The sequence below is a fragment of the Caloenas nicobarica genome, chromosome 1 (assembly GCF_036013445.1).
Source record: "Caloenas nicobarica isolate bCalNic1 chromosome 1, bCalNic1.hap1, whole genome shotgun sequence".
Lineage (NCBI taxonomy): Eukaryota > Metazoa > Chordata > Aves > Columbiformes > Columbidae > Caloenas > Caloenas nicobarica.
This window is the reverse complement of record NC_088245.1, coordinates 211,361,200-211,384,252: the sequence shown is the minus strand read 5'-3', so window position 1 is coordinate 211,384,252 and position 23,053 is coordinate 211,361,200. Positions and strand designations below refer to the sequence as shown.

Here is a 23,053-nt window from a genome sequence, read left to right as displayed (position 1 = left end):
CTGCCAGAAGAGCTGGGAAGAGCTCTTCCAGGGCTGGGACAGGGATCCGGGCTGCAAGTGGCCTCCCTGCTCCATCTACCAGCAGCAGTGCCATGCACCGTGCTGGAAGGACCAAATAACCCGTCCCAGATCCCTCGTAAGCTCCGTCCAAATCTCTGCATCCCACTACTGGTGCCCTAAGTCATTCCACCCTCCCTGTGCTCTGGCAAGCAATTTCTGCAGGACTAGTTGGAACCAGGCTCCCTTTTCACTTTTTTTTTTTTTTTTTTTTTTTAATGATTTGTTTTCTCCTGCTCGGTGTAATCTCTCTTCTCTCTGAGAAGTGCTGCAGTGTCAACAGCCACCCTTCAAGGTGATGGACAAAGTGAACCCTATCCTGCCAGATAGCCTCTGAACAGGGGCTAAATCTTTTTCCATCCTTGTTCAAGGGCATGCCTTGAATAGAAGTGAATTTTCTGCAGACGCACTGACAGGGCTGCAGGCTTCAGTCCAATAACTGTGTTTTATGGTGAGCAGCTAAATAAGGTGCCATCCTACATCCAGGAGTATTTATCCTGGAACAGGGTCTGAAAAATTCCTGAAAAAAGCTTTTGCTCCTCAGAGTGTTTAACAACAGTTGTGATCAGCACAGGACTGAGGAAGGGTAAATTTAAATCCACAGTTCACTGTGTATTTGACCTCCTCTCTACAATGTGTGAGAGACTGAATTTAACCCCAAACTCCACAGTACTTTATTCAATCATTTAGCTTGCTCTGGAAAAGCAAGAGCATAAACACGCCGCTATTTCTGATTTCTCCAATGCTTCCTATGGAACTCCTTTATCTTAAATTATAATTAAGAAGCATCCATTGACCTCTCCGGGAGAACAAGAGAATGAAAGGGGAAGATTTCTCATGAAAACACTCTGGCAACCTTCAGCAGAGGAGGCCAAACAATACTTCAGCAATGAGAACTCCAGGACCAACAGCATCCAAGTGATAAATGGCCTCCTACAAAGCAATTTCCCCAGTGAATTGCTAAAACCATTGAGGTGACCATATCCAGACCTCGACACTTTGCAGGAATTGTGGAGATGATGCTGGACTGTCCTCGTTAGTCAACACATTGGGAATGGTTAGCAGCATATCCCAGGAGACCTCTGTGGTCCTGCTGGTTCTGGGGATTGTCTGGGACACTTGGTCTCAATGCCACCATTAACCTGCTGCCAAGGTCTTGGGAAAAACAAAGTGAAATACAATGGGAGTTTCCATGGTTAAATAAATACAAGAGCTGAGCCAGGAGCTCTGTCTCTTTTGGCTGTCCTTTCTGCTCCACTCTCAGAGATTATTTTACATCCTTCTTTATTGAAAAACTCAAGTTTGATTAAAAAAAAAAAGAAAGGGCAAACAGAAAGAAGGAGCTCTGTTCCTTGGAGCAGAGTTTACTTAATGCTCTCACTGCAGCTGGAGCCTGTGTTGCTGTAGGCCAGTGATGGGTTGAATTTATACCCAGCCAATTTGTGGAAATATCTCGCCACTGGGTGGGTGGAACAGAGCATCACAACTTTCCATAGGATGTGTGGGACAGGAGAAGGGACGGAGGCTGCTTTAACATATTTGTGCTGCTTTAACGTATTTGGGCTGCTTTACTGCTGCCTGGCCAAGTGCAGAGCCAGGTCGGCATTGAGGAGACTGGGGAAAAGGCATCAGGGTTGGCTCCTCTCCCTTCATCCATGGCAGAAGTCCCTGCCCTGTGCCTTATCCCTGCAATAAAGAAACATGTGCATTGTATTATTTCACAGAAACATAGAATAGTTTGGGTTGGAAGAGACCTTAAAAATCATCTAATCCAAGCATCTTACAATGAGCAGGGACATCTTCACCAGCTCAGGTTGCTCAGGCGCCCGTCCAGCCTGGCCTGGGATGTCTCCAGGGATGGGGCACCCACCACCTCTCTGGGCAAGCCAGTGTTTCACCACCCTCAGTGTAAAAACTTTCTTCCTCATGTCTATCCTGAGGGAGGGAGGGTCAAGGAGGTAGCTATGAAACCAGCTTCATCATGCTGGGAGCTGGTCGAGCTCAAGGCAACAGACTCTCAGTCCCCAGGAACACCCTGCAACCATGGGAGGAAGGGCCACAAAAAACATGCAGATCCATGCGATGGCAGCAGAAAGATGCTATTTTCAGGGCAACTCCCTCTTTTACAGTGGTCAGATCCTGTTCTCCTCATCTCAAAGCCTTCATGGAGTGATGCTGCAGCCTCTCTGGGATTGCTCTTTCTCCGAGGAGCATCATGTCTTCGCTGCTGTCTCATGTGAGCAGTGGGGTGAGGGGAGAAGGAAGGCAGTGATTTGTTCACATATGGCAGAAAATGATGACATTTCCCCAAATGAACAAAAACATTTTGAACTTAACTTCCTTGAGCTTCTCCCTTGCCAGGGAAAGCAGCAATTACTGGTATGAGGGAAGAGGAGAACATGACACACAGAATACATTAAAATACTGGGCAGTCCCCAGGGAGGCAATTAGCATCTCGCAGGTCTATGTCTTAGGGGTGCAGATGCTGCCATGCAGGTACAAACAGGCAGCTTGAAACCTCTTGTACACCCTCAGCTACTTTGAGCCCCTGAACACAGCCACAACTGAGTCCTTCAACCATGAAAGATGATCTCCTGCTTCACCAGAAGGGCCCCGATAAGCTCAAAATGTGAATAAATGCTGGCAGATTTACGGGGACACAAGTGACCAGCCTGAAGGCTCATTTTGCAAGTGTTTTTCCAAATGCAGCACAATATAAAACAAAGACACATTCTGCATTTGAATCTACTGTGAAAATTCTGGAAGATAAAACTGACACGGGCAGCTGAGCTGCGGCTAAATGAATGGAAACTGCTTTGAACACCAAATAGCTGTGACACAGCTGCAGATTTCAGAAGGCTCTCTCCTTTCAGAGAAAGACCTGTCTGATAATTTTGCTGGTTATTAAAATTAAATAAAATAAAAACCCCAAGACAAACCAAACAAGAAAGGTGATGCCAACCGATCTGCAGATGTACAGCAGTTCCCACTGAAGGAGCAGCTTTAGCTTTCAGTACAGTTTGCAGTTTTTCTCCTAATACCGAAATATGAGGCTATCAAGGCAAGAGGAAAAGAGCAGAAGCTGGTTTAGGGAGGTTGAAGAGCAATAGTTGACAAGTGTGAGCGAGGAGAGACGGGAGAAATCACACCGAGGTGGCAGGGGTTGTGCTGCAGGGAACAGGGAGAGGTGAAGAGTAAAGGCTGGGAAACACTTATTGTGAAACCAGAGCGTTAATATTTCCTGCGGAGCTGAAGTGTGAACAAATAGCTGCAGTCCTTTTGCTGTGGTGGCATTAGGCAGCACTAAGCGTTTTTCTCAGAGGGTCTGAACGTGCCAGGTGCTGAGCAGCTTCCCAGGAACGGTTCATCAGCCCGTGACTCAGAGACTAGCAAGGTACAGGGTGATTGCCCAGGACTCGCTATTACAAATTACCAGCCTTGCCAGAATTTAGCAGAGGAATTACAGGCTTATTGGGCAAGATCTTTAAACAGCCCTGACAAGTCTGCGGTGCATTGTGTGGAACAAAATGCATCAGTCTCAAGCACAGAAAGGACCACGCGCTCCTGGAGGAGGGACGGCCATCGGGTTGGAGCAGTTTATAACACTTCATTTTGGGGAACAAAGGCAATTGCTATGAAATGCTCTGTGAGCTCTTCAACAGGTTTAACATATTAGCAAGTTTCAGGAATTGAGAGATTTTTCTGAGGCTGCCCATTGAATGATAATCATAGAATCACAGAATGGTTCAGGTTGGAAGGGACCTTAAAGATCATCTAGTTCCAAGCCCTGCCATGAGCAGAGACACCTTCCGCTAGACCAGGTCGCTCAAAGCCCCGTCCAACCTGGCCTTGAACACTTCCAGGGATGGGGCACCCACAACTTCTCTGGGCACACTGTTCCAGTGCCTCACCATCCTCACGGGGAAGAATTTTTTCCTTATATCTAATTTAAATCTCCTCTCTTTCAGGTTAAAGCCATAACCCTTTGTCCTTGGACCTAAAAAGTCCCTCTCCAGCTTTCTTGTAGGTCCCGGTTTGGTACTGAAAGGCCACAATAAGGTCTCCCCAGAGCCTTCTCCAGGCTGCACAACCCCGACTCCCTCAGCCTGTTCTCATATGCTTACAAAGCTTTTGGTGCTCAGGTCTATTAGTGCCAGCAGCACAGGTAGAAAATACCTGTACTAACTGCAGTATTTTATAGTTATGATCGTCCTTTCCTTGCTTAAACAGCCTGACATGATGGTTAAACCTGCAGTGTCTGACGGGAGGTCACACATTCCCAGTGACGCAGAGGACTCGTAGAAAAATCAGCAATGCAACCTGTGACGGCTAAGAGAACGTCAGCACATAAGGGGACATATAAGGGTATATTCAAGTCATAAAGGTTGTGTCACTGAGGATGAACAGCTAGTTCTCTGTCCTGCAGACTCCTCCCTTTTGCAGATGATACAAATCAGCCCCGTCCCTTTCTGTTATGAGACTGCGCACTGATGAGGAGTCCAAAACTGCTCACGCTTCTCACTTACCCTCAGCCGACGTCCAAAGACGGTGACCTGCCCTCTCGCTTGCTCCTTCCTCTGCCTCCACTCCACGAGATTGAGGCCGTTGTCGATGGGCAGGGTGACATTCCTCTTACCCACCGTGGGATTGACGGTGCCAGCCAGCAGGTGCGGCTCGGTCTGCAGGGCCACCTCCATGCCGTTGGCGAGCATCAGTCTGAGAGAGCCGTCAGCGCCGATGTAGTAGCTGTTTCGGACTTGGTCTGAAGACAGAAAAGAGATCTTTTCAAGGGGCTCTCCAATGATACAGCTCCAGGTTTTCGTTTTCTCCCTTACCCAGGCTTCATCAGCATTTCTGGTGGTTGTAACCAAATGCACCGTCCCACACACAGTGAGCAAAATCTTGTTTAATCATAGAATCATAGAATAATTTTGGTTGGAAGAGACCCTCAAGATCATCGAGTCCAACCACTAACCCAACCCTGGCACTAACCCATGTCCCTAAAAACCTCATCTAGGTTCATCTGTCCAACCCCTCCAGGGATGGTGACTCCACAACTGCCCTGGGCAGCCTGTTCCAATGCCCGACAGCCCTTTCTGGATAGAAATTGTTCCCAAGATCCAACCTCAACCTCCCCTGGTGCAACTTGAGGCCGTTTCCTCTGGTCCTGGCGCTTGTTCCTGGGGAGCAGAGCCCGACCCCCCTGGCTCCAAGCTCCTTTCAGGCAGGTCAGAGATCAGAAGGTCTCCCCTCAGCTCCTGTTCTCCAGCTGAACCCCCAGCTCCCTCAGCCGCTCCCATCACACTGGTGCTCCAGCCCCTTCCCCAGCTCCGTTCCCTTCTCTCAACTCGCTCCAGCACCTCAAGGGCTCTCTTGTCTTGATGGGCCCAAAACTGAGCCCAGGATTCAAGGTTTGGCCTCCCCAGTGCCCAGGACAGGGACAGTCACTGCCCTGGGCCTGCTGGCCACACCAGTGCTGATATAAGCCAGGAAGCTGGTGGCCTTCTTTGCCACCTGGGCACACACTGCTGGCTCACGTTCAGCCAGGTGAATCAGTGAAAGTAAAGATGGGCAATCTCTTTTTCATTCTGATGAGATTCTGCACTTCAGATTCTTGCAGAAAAGTCTTACACAGGTTAAAAAAGGCACCAGTGGAAGAGCTGCATAATATCCGAGCAAAGGACCCAGGTTCAAACCTCGTCCTCTAGGCTAAAACACTGGGTGGTGAGATATTTGTTTTAAATCACAGTCCAGCTGAAAGTTTTCCATGCTTTTATATCCTAAAGATCCCAGTTTCATCACAATGTATGAAAAAGTGGGGCCAACTACTTTCTCCAGCTTATTTGGCATCTCACAAGTTGCAGGAAATTGCACAGTGAGTTAATGCTCACCAGTTCCCCAAACAACGGCCCAACCCCTTGACTAGGGAAAGCTTTCAGGAGGAGACCCAAGACCTCATGTTTGGAGAGAAAGCAGAGGCACTAAGCTCCCACACATCTCTGTATGTCTGGCCTTCACTTGCTCCTGAAGGATCAGCAGATTTTGAGGCCAGGATTTGGGAGTTCAGGAGTGGAAGAGAAGAGCAATATCCCTTCCATATCCTTCAGGAGTTGGGCAGGCTAAAACCTCACCCTTGGAATCTCCAGCTGGCATTGATATCTGCAGAGAGGAGCTCATGAAGGATAAGAAAGCATGAGACTTGCTTTCTTACCCTTCTACTCAAAGCCAGTGCAGACTAGCTTTAAAAGCACATTAATCAAAGACTGCTTTATCTAAAGCTCCTCAAAAACTGGAAAATATTACCTTTTCTGTCTCCCAGGCTGCCATAAATACCTAACTGTGAATAAAAACATCCATTAAAAATTCATGTCAATTGTTTTTCCGTTCTGAGGCAAGTTGGGTTTTGTTCACTAGTTGCTCTGCCATAGCTCAGCAGGAAACAAGGTCACAGCAAAATTATCATCTCTTGTCCGGATGACATAGATCAGCAAAGAGTACAGGTTGGTATAATTAGGAAAGGAAAGCTGACATCAGTTGGTCTTTTTTTTATTGTAAGTCTGATCCTGCTCCTGTTGTAGCCAGCTGGAGTCTTGCCACACTGATCTCAGCAGGACCACAACTCAACTTACTGTACCCAGCAGTGATGGTGTAAAACACTGTGGCACTGGATTTTGCCACTATAAACATACAGCAGTGACCCACAGAGCAGATTCAAGTATTTTAGTTGTACCACTGAGTACTTAAGCTGATGGTCTTTTGACACAGACTCCAGCAGGATCAAGCCCATGGACACCCCAAGCTTGATTCTGCAAACGGGGAGGAGGGGAATGGTCAGGTGGCTGTCACACTTTCATTCTTAGATGCTTGGTCTGGTGAGAAAGTGGTGGAGATCCACTTTAAATCAAATCAGTGAAGTATCACTGCACAGCTAATATATCCCTCTCCCCTCCATCCTTCATCAGGAAGCAGGGGAAACCTTGAAGCTCTCTGTGAAATTCACTGGACAGGTGATGTTCCTTTTGTGTCACACAAGCACCACCAAAGGGTTACTGTGGATTGTCACTGTGGATTGTCACCAGTGGTGTGGTACAGTGCGGGGAATGTAAATCCTCTGATTCCAACGTTTTCCCAAGAGAAGACTCTTCCTTGGCTTTGGAAGACGTTTCTCAAGGGCTACATGAAACCCAAGGGCCATTGGATATTGTATTTTATGCTGCTTTGGCTCTAGGGCACCAGTGCCCTATTTTGGCCTTGAACAAATGTCATTAAACCAGAAGACAAAATCCCTCAGAGGTCCCGAGGTGCCTGTTAGCTGTAAAGGCTCCTAAATCCATCATGCAGCAATCCGTAACCTTCTGAAAATGCCTTCTCAGACCTCACCTGTTCACAGTGTGATCCAGGTTTCTTGAAAGGTTCACCAAGGCTTTGTGAAAGCTGGCCAGAAGTCTGGAAGGAAAATTCACGAGAACCTCTCATGCAAAGGGAATCTGCAATTTGCATTTTCCCTGGAGATCAACGGAGCAGGCGAGACACTCACAGACCTGGAGAACAGCTCCAGCTCCATCCGCTGGAGAGGCACTTGGAAGGCAAATTGCATTTCAGCCATGCTCAGTACATTCCTGGGCAACTCCTTATTTCAGTTTCTACAGTGCTGGCCATGAACAAATAGCTCAATTTGGGAATTCACAGTCCCTAATGCCCACGGGAAAGCCACTCTCAGCAGGTCACAGGCCACCTCTGCTCCAACATTATCTAGATCTTCATTTTAAGATAAGGGCGTTTCTTCAGATCCAAACAGTTTTGCAATTTTATACTTCTGAAGATGGTTGAGGTGTTTGGAATAGTGAATGTCCTAACGGCAAGAGTGCCCTGTGCTGGAGGGCAGCACCATGAGATAATTGACCGTGGCACCATTATGTAACTGTGCCTTCAGCTCTGGGTGTATAAATCACATCACAGTCAATTATCTCACTAAAGGGCCCCCAACAGTGGGCTCTATTGCTTAATTAGGCTCTTGAGGTGAAGCCAACCTCGTGTCTGTGCGGTTGCCAGACGTCTCAATGAGAGTGGCTGGGATGAGGTGGGGTAGGTTGGATCTGCTTTGCAGGCTGAAGGAAAGAATGAGAAAGTCATTGTGTTTCTCCATAGGAACAGTGAGGATGGCTTGAAGGGGCTGGCAGAGGAAGGAAAGGCGGAATTCAGGCATAGTGGTCACTTTCTTTATAGGGAGAGGGAGAGAAATGTGTGTCCCAGAGACGCGGGAACAAATGTGACTCTGGAACACGTTGATCTCACCCGGAGCACTTTGTTCCTCACAAGGGGAAATGGTGTTTGACACCACATTGCCATCAGGCACAGACTAAGGGTGAAAGAGAGCTGGGAAGTGAAGAAAGCAAAGAGTCTGAAAGTCCCTTCGCTTTCTCCAAGCCCCAGGGAACAGGGGTGATGGCTCACCCTGACTCTAAGGAGGCTTCAGCCTTCAGAACCTGGAGATCCAGGTTCTGCACAACTTCTGCCCCTACCAGGATGTCAGCACAGTGATTCCCTGGTATTTATTCCTCTTTTCCTTCCCACTTCATCACCTTTTCCTCCACCTCATCCATCATCCACTTGCCCACCTTACCATCACTGGCAGAACTGTGCTCATTTCTAACAGCCACAAATGAGTCCCACCAGTCCTAGTCTGGCCGTCCACCTCTCTGTTCCTCCTTTGTGCCTTTCCACACCAGCCTCTTAGCTCAAACATAGACCTTCTGGGGACAGGGAGGGTCACTTTTCTGGTTGCTGCCTTGCGAATGTTTGAACAGCCAGTGAACAATCAGAGAGCTCTCCAGCAACCAGCTGGAAGCCTGTTCCAGGACGAGAGTAACTGTTAAGTTAGAGTCATTAAGACAACGAAGCAAAGGGGTCAGCTGGAAGCACAGCTAGATTCATGCAACCTTTTTTGTTATAACAATAATGGTAATGATGATGTACTGCATGAGGGCTGCACGGCAAGGGGAACGGCTGAGAACGAAGCAGAAAACAGCTGCAGAGCCACCACAGCGCTACGGAATGTGGCTGAGTAGGTGTGAGTGTGGGTCTGCACCAGCACGTGGGGAGCTCTGTGGTGCTGAGATTATCATAGGATCACAGAATCATAAAATAGTTTGGGTTGGAAGGGACCTTCACAGCTCCCCCAGTGCCCCCCCTGCCATGAGCAGGGACATCTGCACCAGCTCAGGTTGCTCAGAGCCCCGTCCAGCCTGGCCTGGGATGTCTCCAGGGATGGGGCATCCACCACCTCTCTGGCCAACCTGGGACAGTGTTTCACCACCCTCATTGTAAAAAACGTTTTCCTCGTGTCTGGTCTGAATCTCCCCTCTTTTAGTTTAAAACCATCACCCCTCGTCCTGTCATAACAGGCCCTGCTCAAAAGTGTGTCCCCATCTTTCTTATCTGCCTCTTTTAAGTCCAGAAAGGCCGCACTAAGGTCTCCCTGGAGTTTCTCTTCTCCAGCTGAACATCCCAACTCTCTCAGCCTGTCCTCCCAGCAGAGCTGTTCCAGCCTCGCATCATTTCTGGGGCTCCTCTGGCCCCTCTCCAGCAGCTCCATGTGTGTCCTGTGCTGAGGACCCCAGAACTGGATGCAGTATCCAGTATCAAGACAATGCCTGTTTCCTGATGGACAATCCATTGTGTCCAGCTTGGCCGGGAGAGGGACAGTGGCCCAACTCACCTTGCAGCAGGGTGTAGAAGGCTCCCGATGCCGACAAATTGGTTGTTATCGTAACATCATCCTTGCTGGAGGTTTCCACCTGGACATGCACGGAGCTGTCGGTGTCGCTGCGGAAGCTGCTCACTTGGCCCGTGGGGAAGGTCACGTTGGTCAGGCGGCCAAAGCTGTCATACCTGAAAGGGAGGTTGGAGTGAAGTCAACAGAGGAGTGGGATACAGTAATCATCCTATAAAGCAGAGACCAAATCTTGAAGTCTTCAGCCAGATTTTTCCCAGAAAAAAACGCATTGTCACTCTGTCAGACTGTCTTGACTTTTTTGGTATCATGAGAAGAAAATCATGGCTTTTAGCTGAAGAAAATCAAGCAAAGAACAGAAAATGACTAAATGAGTATTAGCCTGTATTTTTACAACATTTTTCTGATACTTATCACCTGCACTGTGCTTCTTGTTTACAAGAGTAACTTTATTTCCCATTCACTGTGCTGTGACTTCTGGAAATGCACTGTCCCATGTATCCTGTCCAGCAGAACTAAGAGTTTCCGAAGGCCACCAACTGTTTTGCCTGCTTGTGTCCTGAGGTTTTTTTTTTCTATCTTATTTTAAAAGCTAATGTTAAGGTAGAAGCAAAGACCTGCCAGATTGGCCATACCAGGTAGAAAACTGTCCTTTCTGAACATGGTGTAGAGCCCTGAGCACAGCTGAGACCCCCGTGTCTACCTTTTACTGTTCCTAGGACCATCTGGAAGGACTGATTTTAAAAGTCCAGAAAAGCAGTCCAGTTTTCACCCCTACTGTGTCCTTGGCTTTTCCAATGAGGGAGTCAACATAAGCACCATCCGGGAAGGTTTCTGTGACGTGGACAGCTGTGTACCAGGACCCAGATGAAATAAGCTACCAACATGCAGGTCCCATAGGAGTTAACAAGCTGGGAGGTTATTTTTCACCAAAAACGTACATTAAGGATACATTATGGATAACAAGCTCGGGAAACAGTATCTAAGAGGCAAAGCCAAAATAAATGAGTTGATTTAGAAGAGGAGAAACAAGGAAGTGGGAAGATGCCACCCTGGCAATGGTTGGTCTGAGGAGGATTATAATTAATTGTTCATAATGTCTACTGAGGATGTGACAAAACACAATGAACAGAAACAAGGAAGATTCACGTCAGAAGCTGGAGAATATTCTCCAGGCCCACAGCTGGTCCAAGCAGAAGAACAGATGGAGCACTGGAAAAATCATTGCCTGACACTTTTAGGAACAGGAGAGAAAATGTCTCAGAGAGGGTCTGGATACAACTGATCAGACCTTGGAGGGAGCAGATATTTGAGGAAATCTTGATCTTCAGGATTACTCTGAGCTGGGGAATAAGACAATAGACCTCATCTAATAACAAAAAGCCCTGAACTGAAGGGGAAGGAAGGAAGGGAGGAAGGGAGGAAGGGAGGGAGGAAGGAAGGAAGGAAGGAAAGAAGGGACAAAGGAAGAGAGAAAGGAAGAGAGAGAGAAAGAGAAGAAAGAGAGAAAGAGAAGAAAGAGAGGAAGAGAGAAAGAAGAGAGCAAGAAAGAAAGAGAAAGAGAGAGAGAAAGAGAGAAAGAAAGAGAGAAAGAAAGAAAGAAGAAAGAGAAAGAAAGAGAGAAAGAAAGAAAGAAAGAAAGAAAGGAAGGAAGGGAAGGAAGGAAGGGAAGGAAGGAAGGAAGGAAGGGAAGGAAGAAAGGAAAGATGCTCTTGAACTGCAACCCATAAGAGACCCAAGAGCAGCCATTGGACTGGCTCTGCACCATACAGAAAAAGCAATTTGTCTCCTCTTCCATTCTCTTTTTTTTTTTCCAGATTTGCACACAGTGCTGGTACTTCCCTTTTGACAATCTGCTGGCAGTGGCTTAGCATGAGAAAGGGCTGGTTGAAAAGGTGATTTTTGCCCAAGTTCAATATTTAAGCTATAGTGACTAAATGGGTGAGCTCACTGCAAGTCTCTCCAGCCCTTGGATTTGGGGACACCATGAGGTGAAACTTTTCTTGCCCACTGGGCAGAGGAGGAGGTAGGAAGGCAGAAGAAAGCATTTGGCCCCCTATGGTGTCAGCCTATCAGTCATGGGATTATCCACGCATGGAGGACGGAGCAGCCTTGCCCCTTCTCTCTAAGATCTGGGCAATCAGTTAGCCACTTGTGAAATGGAAAAGAAGAAAGAAAAAAAAACAAAGAAAAAAAGAAAGGGATGGATTCAGGACTGCATTGCAGGAGTTTGGCAGAGACCAGCTGAAGCTTTTCCAAGCAGCCATAGCAGCGCACAGCTTGGATCTAAATGGAATCTTGCAAGAGCGAGAACTGAAGAGCTCTGAGCACCGAGCGCTTTGCTCTGTGTTTGTCGATGTCCTATTTGCACTGAAGTATGAGGTTTGTTTGTGCTTTCTACACAATCATCTGCACAGCTCCTCCTTAAACTGTAGGTGAGTCTGAAACGGAAAACATCACAGACAATCACATCTTTATCCCTTCTGCTGAGACAGGACACAAGGGACATGATGCAGTCTCTCCTTTGAGCAGAGAAAACACTTATTTATAGAATCATTCATAGAATCATTTCGGTTGGAAGAGACCCTCAGGATCACCGAGTCCAACCATAACCTAACCTAACTCTAGCACTAAACCATGTCCCTAAGAACCTCGTCTAAACGCCTTTTAAACCCCTCCAGGGATGGTGACTCCACCACTGCCCTGGGCAGCCTGTTCCAATGCCCGACAGCCCTTTCTGGATAGAAATTGTTCCCCAGATCCAACCTCAACCTCCCCTGGTGCAACTTGAGGCCGTTTCCTCTGGTCCTGGCGCTTGTTCCTGGGGAGCAGAGCCCGACCCCCCTGGCTCCAAGCTCCTTTCAGGCAGGTCAGAGATCAGAAGGTCTCCCCTCAGCTCCTGTTCTCCAGCTGAACCCCCAGCTCCCTCAGCCGCTCCCATCACACTTGTGCTCCAGCCCCTTCCCCAGCTCCGTTCCCTTCTCTCAACTCGCTCCAGTAAAATTTATTATTTTCCCTTGATTCAGATCACAGAGCACATCGGTGGTATCTTGTATCACATACCCACAGTGTCCCAGGATACATCAGCTCGAAGGCTTGAGCATCCCAAACAGATAATGTGTTTAACAAGTTAAATTACTTGGTTCCTTCTACCTCTGCTTTCAGCCCTATAAAGGCATTTATAGGGCACATCTTCAGCTTGCGCAGGAAGGCCAAGCGACTGGCTCTTATGTAGCCACAGGTGTGCCCTGGTATTTGCAGGAAGATAAATCTCTCCTAGTCACCTCATTTTGCAGCTAAGCTGCCTAGGCCTGTTTCCACAGTCCCGGGATTTAGGAGTGGGCCAGTTTTCACCACAGCCTGAGACTCCCGTGTTCTCCAAATGCTCCGAAAGCACCAGAATTAACTAAATACTGAAACACGGGAGCGCGCACAGCCGCCACTCCGAGCAATGAATCCATCACCTGCTAACACAGCTGCTGCCTCCCAGCCCAACCTGCCGCACGGCCCCAGCACTTCCAATTACAGCCACAATTATTAGGCCAGTGAGGGAAGCCGTTGCCATCCATTCCCAATTGGAAACATATTTAGCCAAGGTTCAATGCACAGAATTAAAATGGTATTTGGTGCTTATGAGGCCTAATTGTTAGCTTGTAAACATTCAGAGCTTTCATTTATCACATTACCATTGTGTAGAGACCTGGGCCTTGGGAATTAAAAAGAGCATCCTAAGTACCATCTATTCAGAAATCAATTCCTTGCCTGAGTCTCTGGGTTTCCTCATTTTAGCTTTTTCATATTTCATCAACCTTTTAAAACTACAAGTCAAATAGATTGGAAAAGAATCACTATAATAACATTGCATTTAGTGCCAAAATGTCCTAATGTACTTTGCAAAGTATATTTTGCATGCAATTATACAGACATGCACCCGCCGCCTCTGAACAAGCTCGCCTCGTCACAATTTTCCAAACAACATTAAACAGGGCATTAAAAAGAAATCTATAGCAGACAAACTGATGCTACTCAAATATGTATGAGGGCAAGTCCTCTCCCTAATGACACAAGGCCAAGTTGCAGCCCCTGTCTGCAGAATTTTTGGACTGCCCAAATAAGAGGAAGATCTCTCTCTCTCCCTGGTTTTTATCATCTCATATTTCCCTTCATTCTCAACTAAAATCTGACACCAGGCATTCATTTAGGCCAGGCCAATGGCTCAAAATTTGACCTCACAACTGAGAGTACTGGAGAAGTACTGTTTTATCATGGGGCTTACTGGAGTATCACTGTAACTTCTTCAAAGGAACAATTATGAGAATCTAATTATTTCATCATGAATAAATTGAGGAGCAAAGAAATCTTACAGGAAGAGGAGGGAGAGCAAAAGCCAAAGGTGTTTCTCACACTCCAATCTGCTGCAGGAGCAGAAAGAGATCCTCACATGAACTATTGAAAACCAAGAATACCACAAAATACCATAATAGTCAATGCATGACCTAAGACATCAGATGATAAAGGGATGTTATTAATCCTGTTGCGAGAGGACAAGGGATAATGGTTTTAAGCTCAAGGAGGGGAGATTCAGGCCAGACATGAGGAAGAAATTTTTTATGCTGAGGTGGCGAGACCCTGTCCCCGGTTGGCCGGAGAGGTGGTGGATGAACCATCCCTGGAGACATCCCAGGCCAGGCTGGACGGGGCTCTGAGCAACCTGAGCTGGTGCAGATGTCCCTGCTCATGGCAGGGGGGGCACTGGGGGAGCTTTGGAGGTCCCTTCCAACCCAAACTGTTCTGTGATTCTCTGAATCTATGATAATGCAGTAAGCTAGCTTTTCTCTGAGTCAAGAGGTGATCGCTCCTCTAAACAAGTGTCATTTACCTCTCGTTTTGGCTACGTGAGAAAAAACTTCAAAGCCTTTACGCCAAGTGCAAGGCAGACTGAGTGTGCATCTCACTATGGGGTAGATGCTGACCGCGATGCTCAGTTCTGGTACCCCAGTCTCCCACACCAGGGCATTGGCTGGGGCACCAAACACTGCTGGTACTGGGGTGGGACCTCTGCTGAGTCCTGCAGGTTCCTGGGAAGCCATCCAAGGTCCTCCTGCATGCTCAGTCCAGCTGGCTCCTGCCTTCCACCCATTACGGTGTGTGAGGTTTGGCAGAGTTTGGTTCTCTGTAAAACAGCATCTTATGTTACGGGTCAAAGCTCCCCTTACCGCCTATCTGAAGATCTGGTACCCTTCACCCTCCAGGCAGCTGTGAGCCGTTTCTTGGGCAGTCCATGAAAAGGTTTTGAATTTCGGGGCTTGGCTGCAGCGATGTGTAAGTATTTCATTCTGTATGGGAGGAGGTGACCTTTGAAACTAATTGGGCAGACAAAGGACCAAAGCAAAAGAGCCTCATCTGGGCTAAATAATGCATGGAAGGTTTGACTTTGGCTCAGAGGGAAATTGAATTAACGTACAGTGATATCATCTCAATGAGCTAATCAAGATGATTGCCGTATTCTTGGTTTAAACAAATATATTAACCAGAATTTCCGGATTCTGAAGTAGATAAAGGGCAACTGGTAAGAATCTTTGTACAGGCTGGTAGCAATTTTTTCATGTCAAGTGAAAAAGCAGCAACAACAAGAAAACGAGCAGTCACACAGCATCCTTTGTCTTTGGCTTGAGGAGCTGAACAACAAGAAGCCGTTCCCCTGGCAGAGTTTCCAGATCAGCCTCCTTTGCTGCTGATTATCACTGTCACAGGTTCAACAGGAAGGCAAGTCTTTAATCCAGTTACTGGACAAGCTGAGCTGCACTGCATTAATTGACAGCAAATGTCAAGCCCTCTGCAGAGGCAGAGAAGGTCTATATAATGCTAAAACCCTCAAAGAAGTCCTAGATAGGCCTTTGGGGACAGGCTAATTACAGCAGGGAGTTAAGTTTTACTCTTAAAAGAAAGGGAAACTGCACAGCATTATATACTGAACTTTACTCAGTGCTGAACCCAATGAAGCAGGATTGTTACGAAAGGCTTTGGGGTAGGATGTGCAAAAGGAAGAGCTGTGAGTGCTGTAGGCAAGTCTGCCACCACCTGAAAATGGCACCTGGCTCCTTCGCCTACAGAGACGAAGGGACAATGTGCCAGCCCAGCCTGAACCCTTGGAGGACCTGGATTCCCTGCAGATAGACCTCCAGTACTGCATTAATGCGTCCCTCCTCCACAGTCACACCAACATGCCCATACAGAACCACAGAATCATTTTGGTTGGAAAAGAATGTCAAGATCATTGAGTCCAACCGTTAACCCAACACTCTCACTAAACCATGTCCTTAAGAACGTCATCTACATGTCTTTTAAACCCCTCCAGGGATGGTGACTCCACCACTGCCCTGGGCAGCCTGTTCCAATGCCCAACAGCCCTTTCCGGATAGAAATTGTTCCCCAGATCCAACCTCAACATCCCCTGGTGCAACTTGAGGCCGTTTCCTCTGGTCCTGGCGCTTGTTCCTGGGGAGCAGAGCCCGACCCCCCCTGGCTCCAAGCTCCTTTCAGGCAGGTCAGAGATCAGAAGGTCTCCCCTCAGCTCCTGTTCTCCAGCTGAAACCCCCAGGTCCATCAGCCGCTCCCATCACACTTGTGCTCCAGCCCCTTCCCCAGTTCCGTTTCCTTCTCTCAACTCGCTCCAGCATCTCAAGGGCTTTCTTGGCATGTGGGGCTATATGTCACAGCTTTTTGCAGCCTTATGATAAAGGCTGAGAAATGGCCTGGTAAGAGCAAACACTGAAGGAGAACCAGATATGCTGGACATGTACACACATAGCATTGCCAGTCTTGCTACACCATTGCTCTTTCACGCTGGGTGTCTGGTTGTGGTCCTCTGTAGAGAGTCAGGTAAAGGTAAATCTTATAAAGATGTTCTTCATGGGCCCACTGGTGCGGTGTCAACTTGCCAGCTGGATTTACGTTTACTCTTTAACTTTTTAAACAGTTGTGTCCAGCCTGTCCTGGCCCATAAACAACTATTATGTGCTGTAAGAAACATGAAGCTTTTCCTCAGAGTCAGATTTGACGTCTTTATTTCCTTGGCCATGAGCAAAACAGAAATATGAGCCTCACCTTCCCCCTCAGCCGGGACTGAAAACTACTCAGAACACCTTCCAGCTGCTCAGGATCACAGGATTTCTCTAAAACACTTAAACTTCCCCAATGCAAATTTCCCGATGTTCTGATACAGAAACCAATAACCTGAAGGTATTGAACACTGATTTGGTTTATGCCATTTTCTTTGGCTTCTTGGATATCAAAGAACTTAGATTTCATCCTGACATGCCTGCACTCATCCCTGCAGTTTGTGTTTGACTCAGGCAAATCTGGTAAGAATATAACTTTAAAAAGCTATCCAGAGTAATGATCTAAGATACCAAGAAATTAAGAATACAATGATTCTCATGGTTGGTCCCTATAATCACACCTTCCTGTCAACTTGAATGTCTCCAGCTTTGATTTCCAGCCCCTGACCCTTCTCAAGCTTTTCTCTGCTAGATTAAGAGTCCCTCTGTAGGTGGTAGTTTTGTCCTGACATGCTGTGATCTAGACACTTCCCAGTCTTCTTCACGTTAAGATAAATAGATCACGTCTTCTTAGTTTTCCAGCATAAAGCACTTTCTCCCCACAAATGCATTTTTGTAGTGTTATTCTGCACAGCCTTCAATTTTCACTGTCCTTCATAAACTGCAACAGGAGAACTGGCAGTTTAGCCTCATCAGTGGTGTAGAGGGATAAAATCAGCTTCCTGTTACCCACTACAAGCAGAGGGGGACGTGTAAATGTATTAATTTTGTTTGTCCATCCAAGCAACAAGTTAGACAGACTTGCCATGGAATTACACGTGCACCCTGGCATTAGACTGAATGTATTTTGTTTAAATGAAACCTACTTTATCAAGCAATCTAAGTATCTTACCTTTATTTATTTATCTTCTCATTTTATCACTTCTGATTTTTTTAATTTTCAGATTATGCATGCAAAACCTTGGTAGAATCAATCCCTGCCAATTCACCCAAAAGGTGAATTGGGTTGTATTGCTGATTATCTTTTGAGACCTATCACAGAGCAATTTCTTGAGCCATTTGATATGGACTTTTCACGGCTGAGAAGAAAAGCAGACTGAACTGCTTCCTAAGTCCCCAGTGGATGAGTTAGGATAGGATCAGACAGGACAGGACAAGACAGGCAGGACAGGACAGGATAGCATAGGATAGGATAGGATAGGATAGGATAGGATAGGATAGGATAGGATGAAGTCTCTGATTCATCAAGGAAGATTTAGACTGAGCCTATAAACCAGCTTTCTAACAATAACACTAAGATAGGTAAATACATTGTTATCACTAGCAGTATTTATGAATAACTTAGATGACTTTGATAGGATCCATCTGATCAACTTGTAGACATCTGTGAGGTAAACATCTGTATCTGAGCTAATCATTCTGGACTACCTTTACAGAAGCAAACTTTAAGAATACATCTTGTCTCATCTCATCCTAAAGCTCACACAACTCAAAAGAAACTCACCTTGAAAGTGCCTGTTTCTCTCCATTGCCTATAAAGGGAGGCTGAGGTAACCAACTCAGATATAGACTTTTACCCTGTAGTTGTATAAAGTTGCATCAGAATCTGACAGGAATGGTTAAATAGAGACAACTAATCACAGGTTTGGAGGAGATATCTCTGAAGACACATTCCCAATTCTATTTTCAGTGATGCTGTGCTATCATAGAGTGCTGACTTGCTCTAGCCGAGATTTCCATAGTCTAGCCGCTGGAGAATACTGTCTTCCATTTAGCTCTAAAAAGCTTTCTTATGACTCTTCTGAAGTGCATAAAAGGACCAGAACGATGATGACTTTCACAAATGCTCTATTTTTTTGGGTAGCAAGAAATAATGGATCGCTGTTATAAATATATCCACAGAGTAAGTTAGATTTTAGCTTCTGTCTCATTTAATCTCCTTTATATTTTCAGTCACACTTTTAAATAAAAGAATATGTTTGAGGTATAAATCTGACCATTATTAGCTGTAATGTTTAGTTTGCTTCACTGTCCATGGCTATATCTGTTTCAAGCACAGGAACTCTTAGGTTCTTTGCAAAAAGAAAATACCCCCTTGATTTAGCATGATGGTTCTGACGATATCATAGGCTTCCAATCCTGTAGAGAAAAACACCCCATCGTTCCTCCTTAAAGCTTCCCTCAAGCAAATTCAATGTAAGAGATGGAATGGTATTAACATTGATTTACTGAGGAATATTGCTACAGTTATTGCAAGCAGAACATTGATGGAATGCAAATAAGCTTTCAAAAGCTTCATCACAGAGTTTCCACCAGTTCTTTTTGAGGCAGGAGTAGTAATAGTGAGTATCAAGCAAAGAAATTTGAAACTGGGCCTGGAACATTTGAAAGAAAGAACCAAAGCAACTGCATGTCGAACACACGGATATGTGGGTTTAGCCAGCTTTCCTTCCCGGAGTCTCTTTTCATTTTTTAAAAAACATTTCTTTTTCTTTGTAATCTTGGGAACTGTCTATTCTAGCCAAATTGGACTCTTACAATGGGTCTATTATTATGGCAGCTGAACACTTTCATGTAACCATTCAAACCATATGAGAAATTATGCACTAGAAGGAGCATTTCAAAGAGGTTAGACTTGAAAATAAAAATGAAACCAGGGAGGGGAGAGGGTTCTCAACAGCAGGATTAATTTCCAGGCCGTCCTTCTAGATGCCCTTCATTCAGTTATCTATCTTTTTCCTATTTGATATCAGAAGTGTGTTGTCTTCATGGTATTTATAAGCAGGGAATTGCTGACATTAATACAAAAAAGAAGTACAAATCTTCAAGTCACTGCCATCCTTGGGTTTTTCAATGCATTCTGTCTTCTCTCAGCTCAGAAACTCTTTGGGGCAGGGATGGTCTTGAACAGTTCTGAGACTATTTTTAAAGCTCAGTGAGGCCAATTACAACAGCAGAAACCAAGCAAGCAGTCCATTAATTACAGAATCGTTTTCTGAGCAAGCAGTCATTAGTCATTACCAGGTGTCACTCTACATCAGTCACTTCAAACAAGCTCAAAAAAGACACTGCAACATAGGAAGTGGCTGAAAAGTTGCGAAAAAGGATTTGATGGAACTTTGACACTTCCAAGGCTTTCAAAGCCAAGGAAAATTATCTGACATGCAGCATAAATCACCAGTTCCTACTATAGTTAAGGAGAACCAGGTGTCCAAATTACTTGGCTGACTTAGAAAAACTCAGTAGAAGCTCTGACTCCTGACTTGATAGAGTTTATTCAAACACTGACACCTTTACTTCTAGTATGAAGTGTTTGTGTGAGATCGACTGTTCTCTGCTCTGACCATTTTATTTAGACAATAATTCTGTCCAGGGAATTCAATTCTATCAACCCTGCAAGGTTCAGGGAACACAGAATGAAGTCAGCAGCACAATATTCATAATCTACTTACTCATAAAATGTTGTCCAACCATTTTCATTGCTTTTGGTGGCAAGGAGACCGGAGTTGCCGTGGTACGTCATCATGGCCACTTCATGCCCCTGCGTTGTTACGCTCTTGAGTGCGCTGTTGGTACCAATTGTCACCCAGTAGACTTGGCCATCGGGCACCACCAGCCAGAGAGGCATCCCCGTGGAATCTCTTCGGATATTCACTAAGTTGCCATTATTGTCAGTGATCAGGGTTATATCTCCATCTCCAGAATAAGTAAAATTGTAAAGATAATCTCCCGTGGTAAGGCTCTGAGTATAAAGGTGCTTACCACTGGTGTCAAACAAGTAGAGCTCCTGGTCTATGGGTGAGGACAACTCATAGAGGTTTTGTGTGTTGAGGAATGGTTTGTTTTTCCGAATAAAGCGGATTCGGATATTTCCAAGATCAGCGACATACAGCTCCCCATCTGCACACACCGCAAGGGAGGATGGCGCGTTGAGTTTGGCATCCTTGGCATAGCCATCATCACCCGAGAAGCAGTCGCAGTTCACATCGTTCTTGCAGTCACAGCTGCTTGGTGCACCAGCAACGAGAGAAATCTCTCCATTGGTGGTGACCTGCCTGATGCGGTTGATCTTCTTCTCATCGGTCTCAGCAATATAGAGGATCCCGTTGTGTGAGACGGCCAGGGCGGTGGCAGACTCCAGGGTGGCGTGGATTGCCACCTTGCTAAGGAGAAAATGATCCATGCCTGGCACCTGGCAGTGCATGGGCCTCCCCGCCACGATGCGCACTTGGTGGTTCTCAGAAATCTGTAACACAACGTTGTTGTCGAGCACATACAGCGAATTATCCATCGGATTGACTGCCAGATCTGTAGGCCATTCGAGACGAACCTTAATGGTAAAACAACACAAGAAAATTGTTATAGCAAGATCTTTTTTCTCTGCATGATTGCTATAAATCAATTGCCATGATGATGTTTCAACATGGATTAAAGGGAGAAGGGGTAAAAGAAGCCTGCCCCTCTGCTCCGCTCTGTGAGACCCCCCTGCAGTGCTGGGCCAGCTCTGGGTCCTCAGCACAGGACACACATGGACCTGCTGGAGAGGGGCCAGAGGAGCCCCAGAAATGATGCGAGGCTGGAACAGCTCTGCTGGGAGGACAGGCTGAGAGAGCTGGGCTGTTCAGCTGGAGAAGAGAAGCTCCGGGGAGACCTTAGTGTGGCCTTTCAGTGCTTAAAAGGTGCCGATAAGAAAGATGGGGACAGACTTTTGAGCAGGGCCTGTTGCCATAGGACAAGGGGTGATGGTTTTAAACTAAAGGAGGGGAGATTCAAGGCAGACATGAGGAGAAAATGTTTTAGGATGAGGGTGGTAAAACACTGTCCCAAGTTGGCCAGAGAGGTGGTGGATGCCCCATCCCTGGAGACATCCCAGGCCAGGCTGGACGGGGCTCTGAGCAACCTGAGCTGGTGCAGATGTCCCTGCTCGTGGCAGGGGGGGCACGGGATGAGCTTGGAAGTTCCCTTCCAACCCGAAGTGTTCACTGATTTTAAGCACAACTAATTACTACTGCATGATATGGTGGCCATAGAGGACACAACTCTGGTGTGCGTGAGGGGGCTCAGCTCCCGGTCACACAAGGGACACACACGGTGACACCCACACTTCTCATTGTTGCAGTGGTGGGAGCAGGGTGATGGGCAGAGACAGACTCTCCTCACCTCTTGCTCTGACCTTGGCTTCTCTCTAGTTCTTCACCTCATCATTGAGGTGTCAGGGGCTGCGGGAAGGGCCATCAGTGCCCAGGGAATGCAGGAGTAAACAAGAAGACACAAAGATTCAAGTGGGATTTCCCCTCTCCAAACCATTCTATGCTCTTTGAATTGACAGAATCTGGACCTGATCCCCAGGACTGGGAATTTTGTTGTGTGAAATGCTGTGCAATCACTGAAACAAAACAATGATACTTTTACTAAAGGATTTTCCAGACAAGTGGCCCAACTGCCCTGGGTAAATGGCAAGGAGGAATAGACGCAAAACTGGCAGCTGTGTCAGCATGTGTGTATGTTCAATTTATAACCATCTATTTTGTGCTTGATGCTACAAAAAATGCAAAATGGAAATTCAGGAAATCCAATCCATAAAATAGTTGTGTCTTCACAGTGGTTTTCACTTCTTTTTGAGCATAATGGAAGAAGGTGTTCAAATAATAGAGACACATCACAGTTCTACAGTGCTAATCTATATACACAAATAAATTGAAAAAAGTGACTGGTAACACCATAAGTCAGTTGAATGTCTCCATTTCTAGCTCTACTTCTGCAATACACTGTCTTTTCAAGTGAGTCTGCTCTTTTGGTTGCCAAGCCTAAGAAACCTTTATCAATAGAATTCAGAGTAATTTATTTAGTTTTTTTAATGAAGAAGGTGTGCATTTTTTAATTATTTTTTATTTTACGATAGGTTTATATATGTATATACATATACATAAAGTCAACGTTGTGCTGATGGGAACCAGCCAATGCTTCAATGCTTTCATAATGTTGCACCTTCCCTATAGTAGAGGTGTGAACTGTGATAGGAAACGAATAACTGTGGAGAATGCTCTTGGTCACCTCCAGCCAGGCTTTTAAAGAGATTTTTCAACTGGTTGAAAAGAATAGCTATTCTGGTTGTATATTCCCTTTCTGTCAGTCAGGCAACTCAAAGTTAGAACATATGGACTTGGTATCTAATGGTGAAATGAGAAGCTGGTCACTTTGT

General features: G+C 46.1%; 1 protein-coding gene across 1 annotated transcript in view; it reads right to left on the bottom strand.

Moving 5' to 3' along the window:
* Positions 1-23,053, bottom strand: part of TENM4 (teneurin transmembrane protein 4) — a 627,658-nt gene that overhangs the window by 19,918 nt on the left and 584,687 nt on the right. Inside the window, exons 26-28 of the mRNA XM_065629610.1 lie at positions 20,304-21,181; positions 9,776-9,948; positions 4,584-4,819 (exon numbers count right to left, since the gene is read on the bottom strand). Of these exons, the coding sequence (XP_065485682.1) occupies positions 4,584-4,819; positions 9,776-9,948; positions 20,304-21,181 (1,287 nt within the window). The remainder of the gene's footprint in view (positions 1-4,583; positions 4,820-9,775; positions 9,949-20,303; positions 21,182-23,053) is intronic.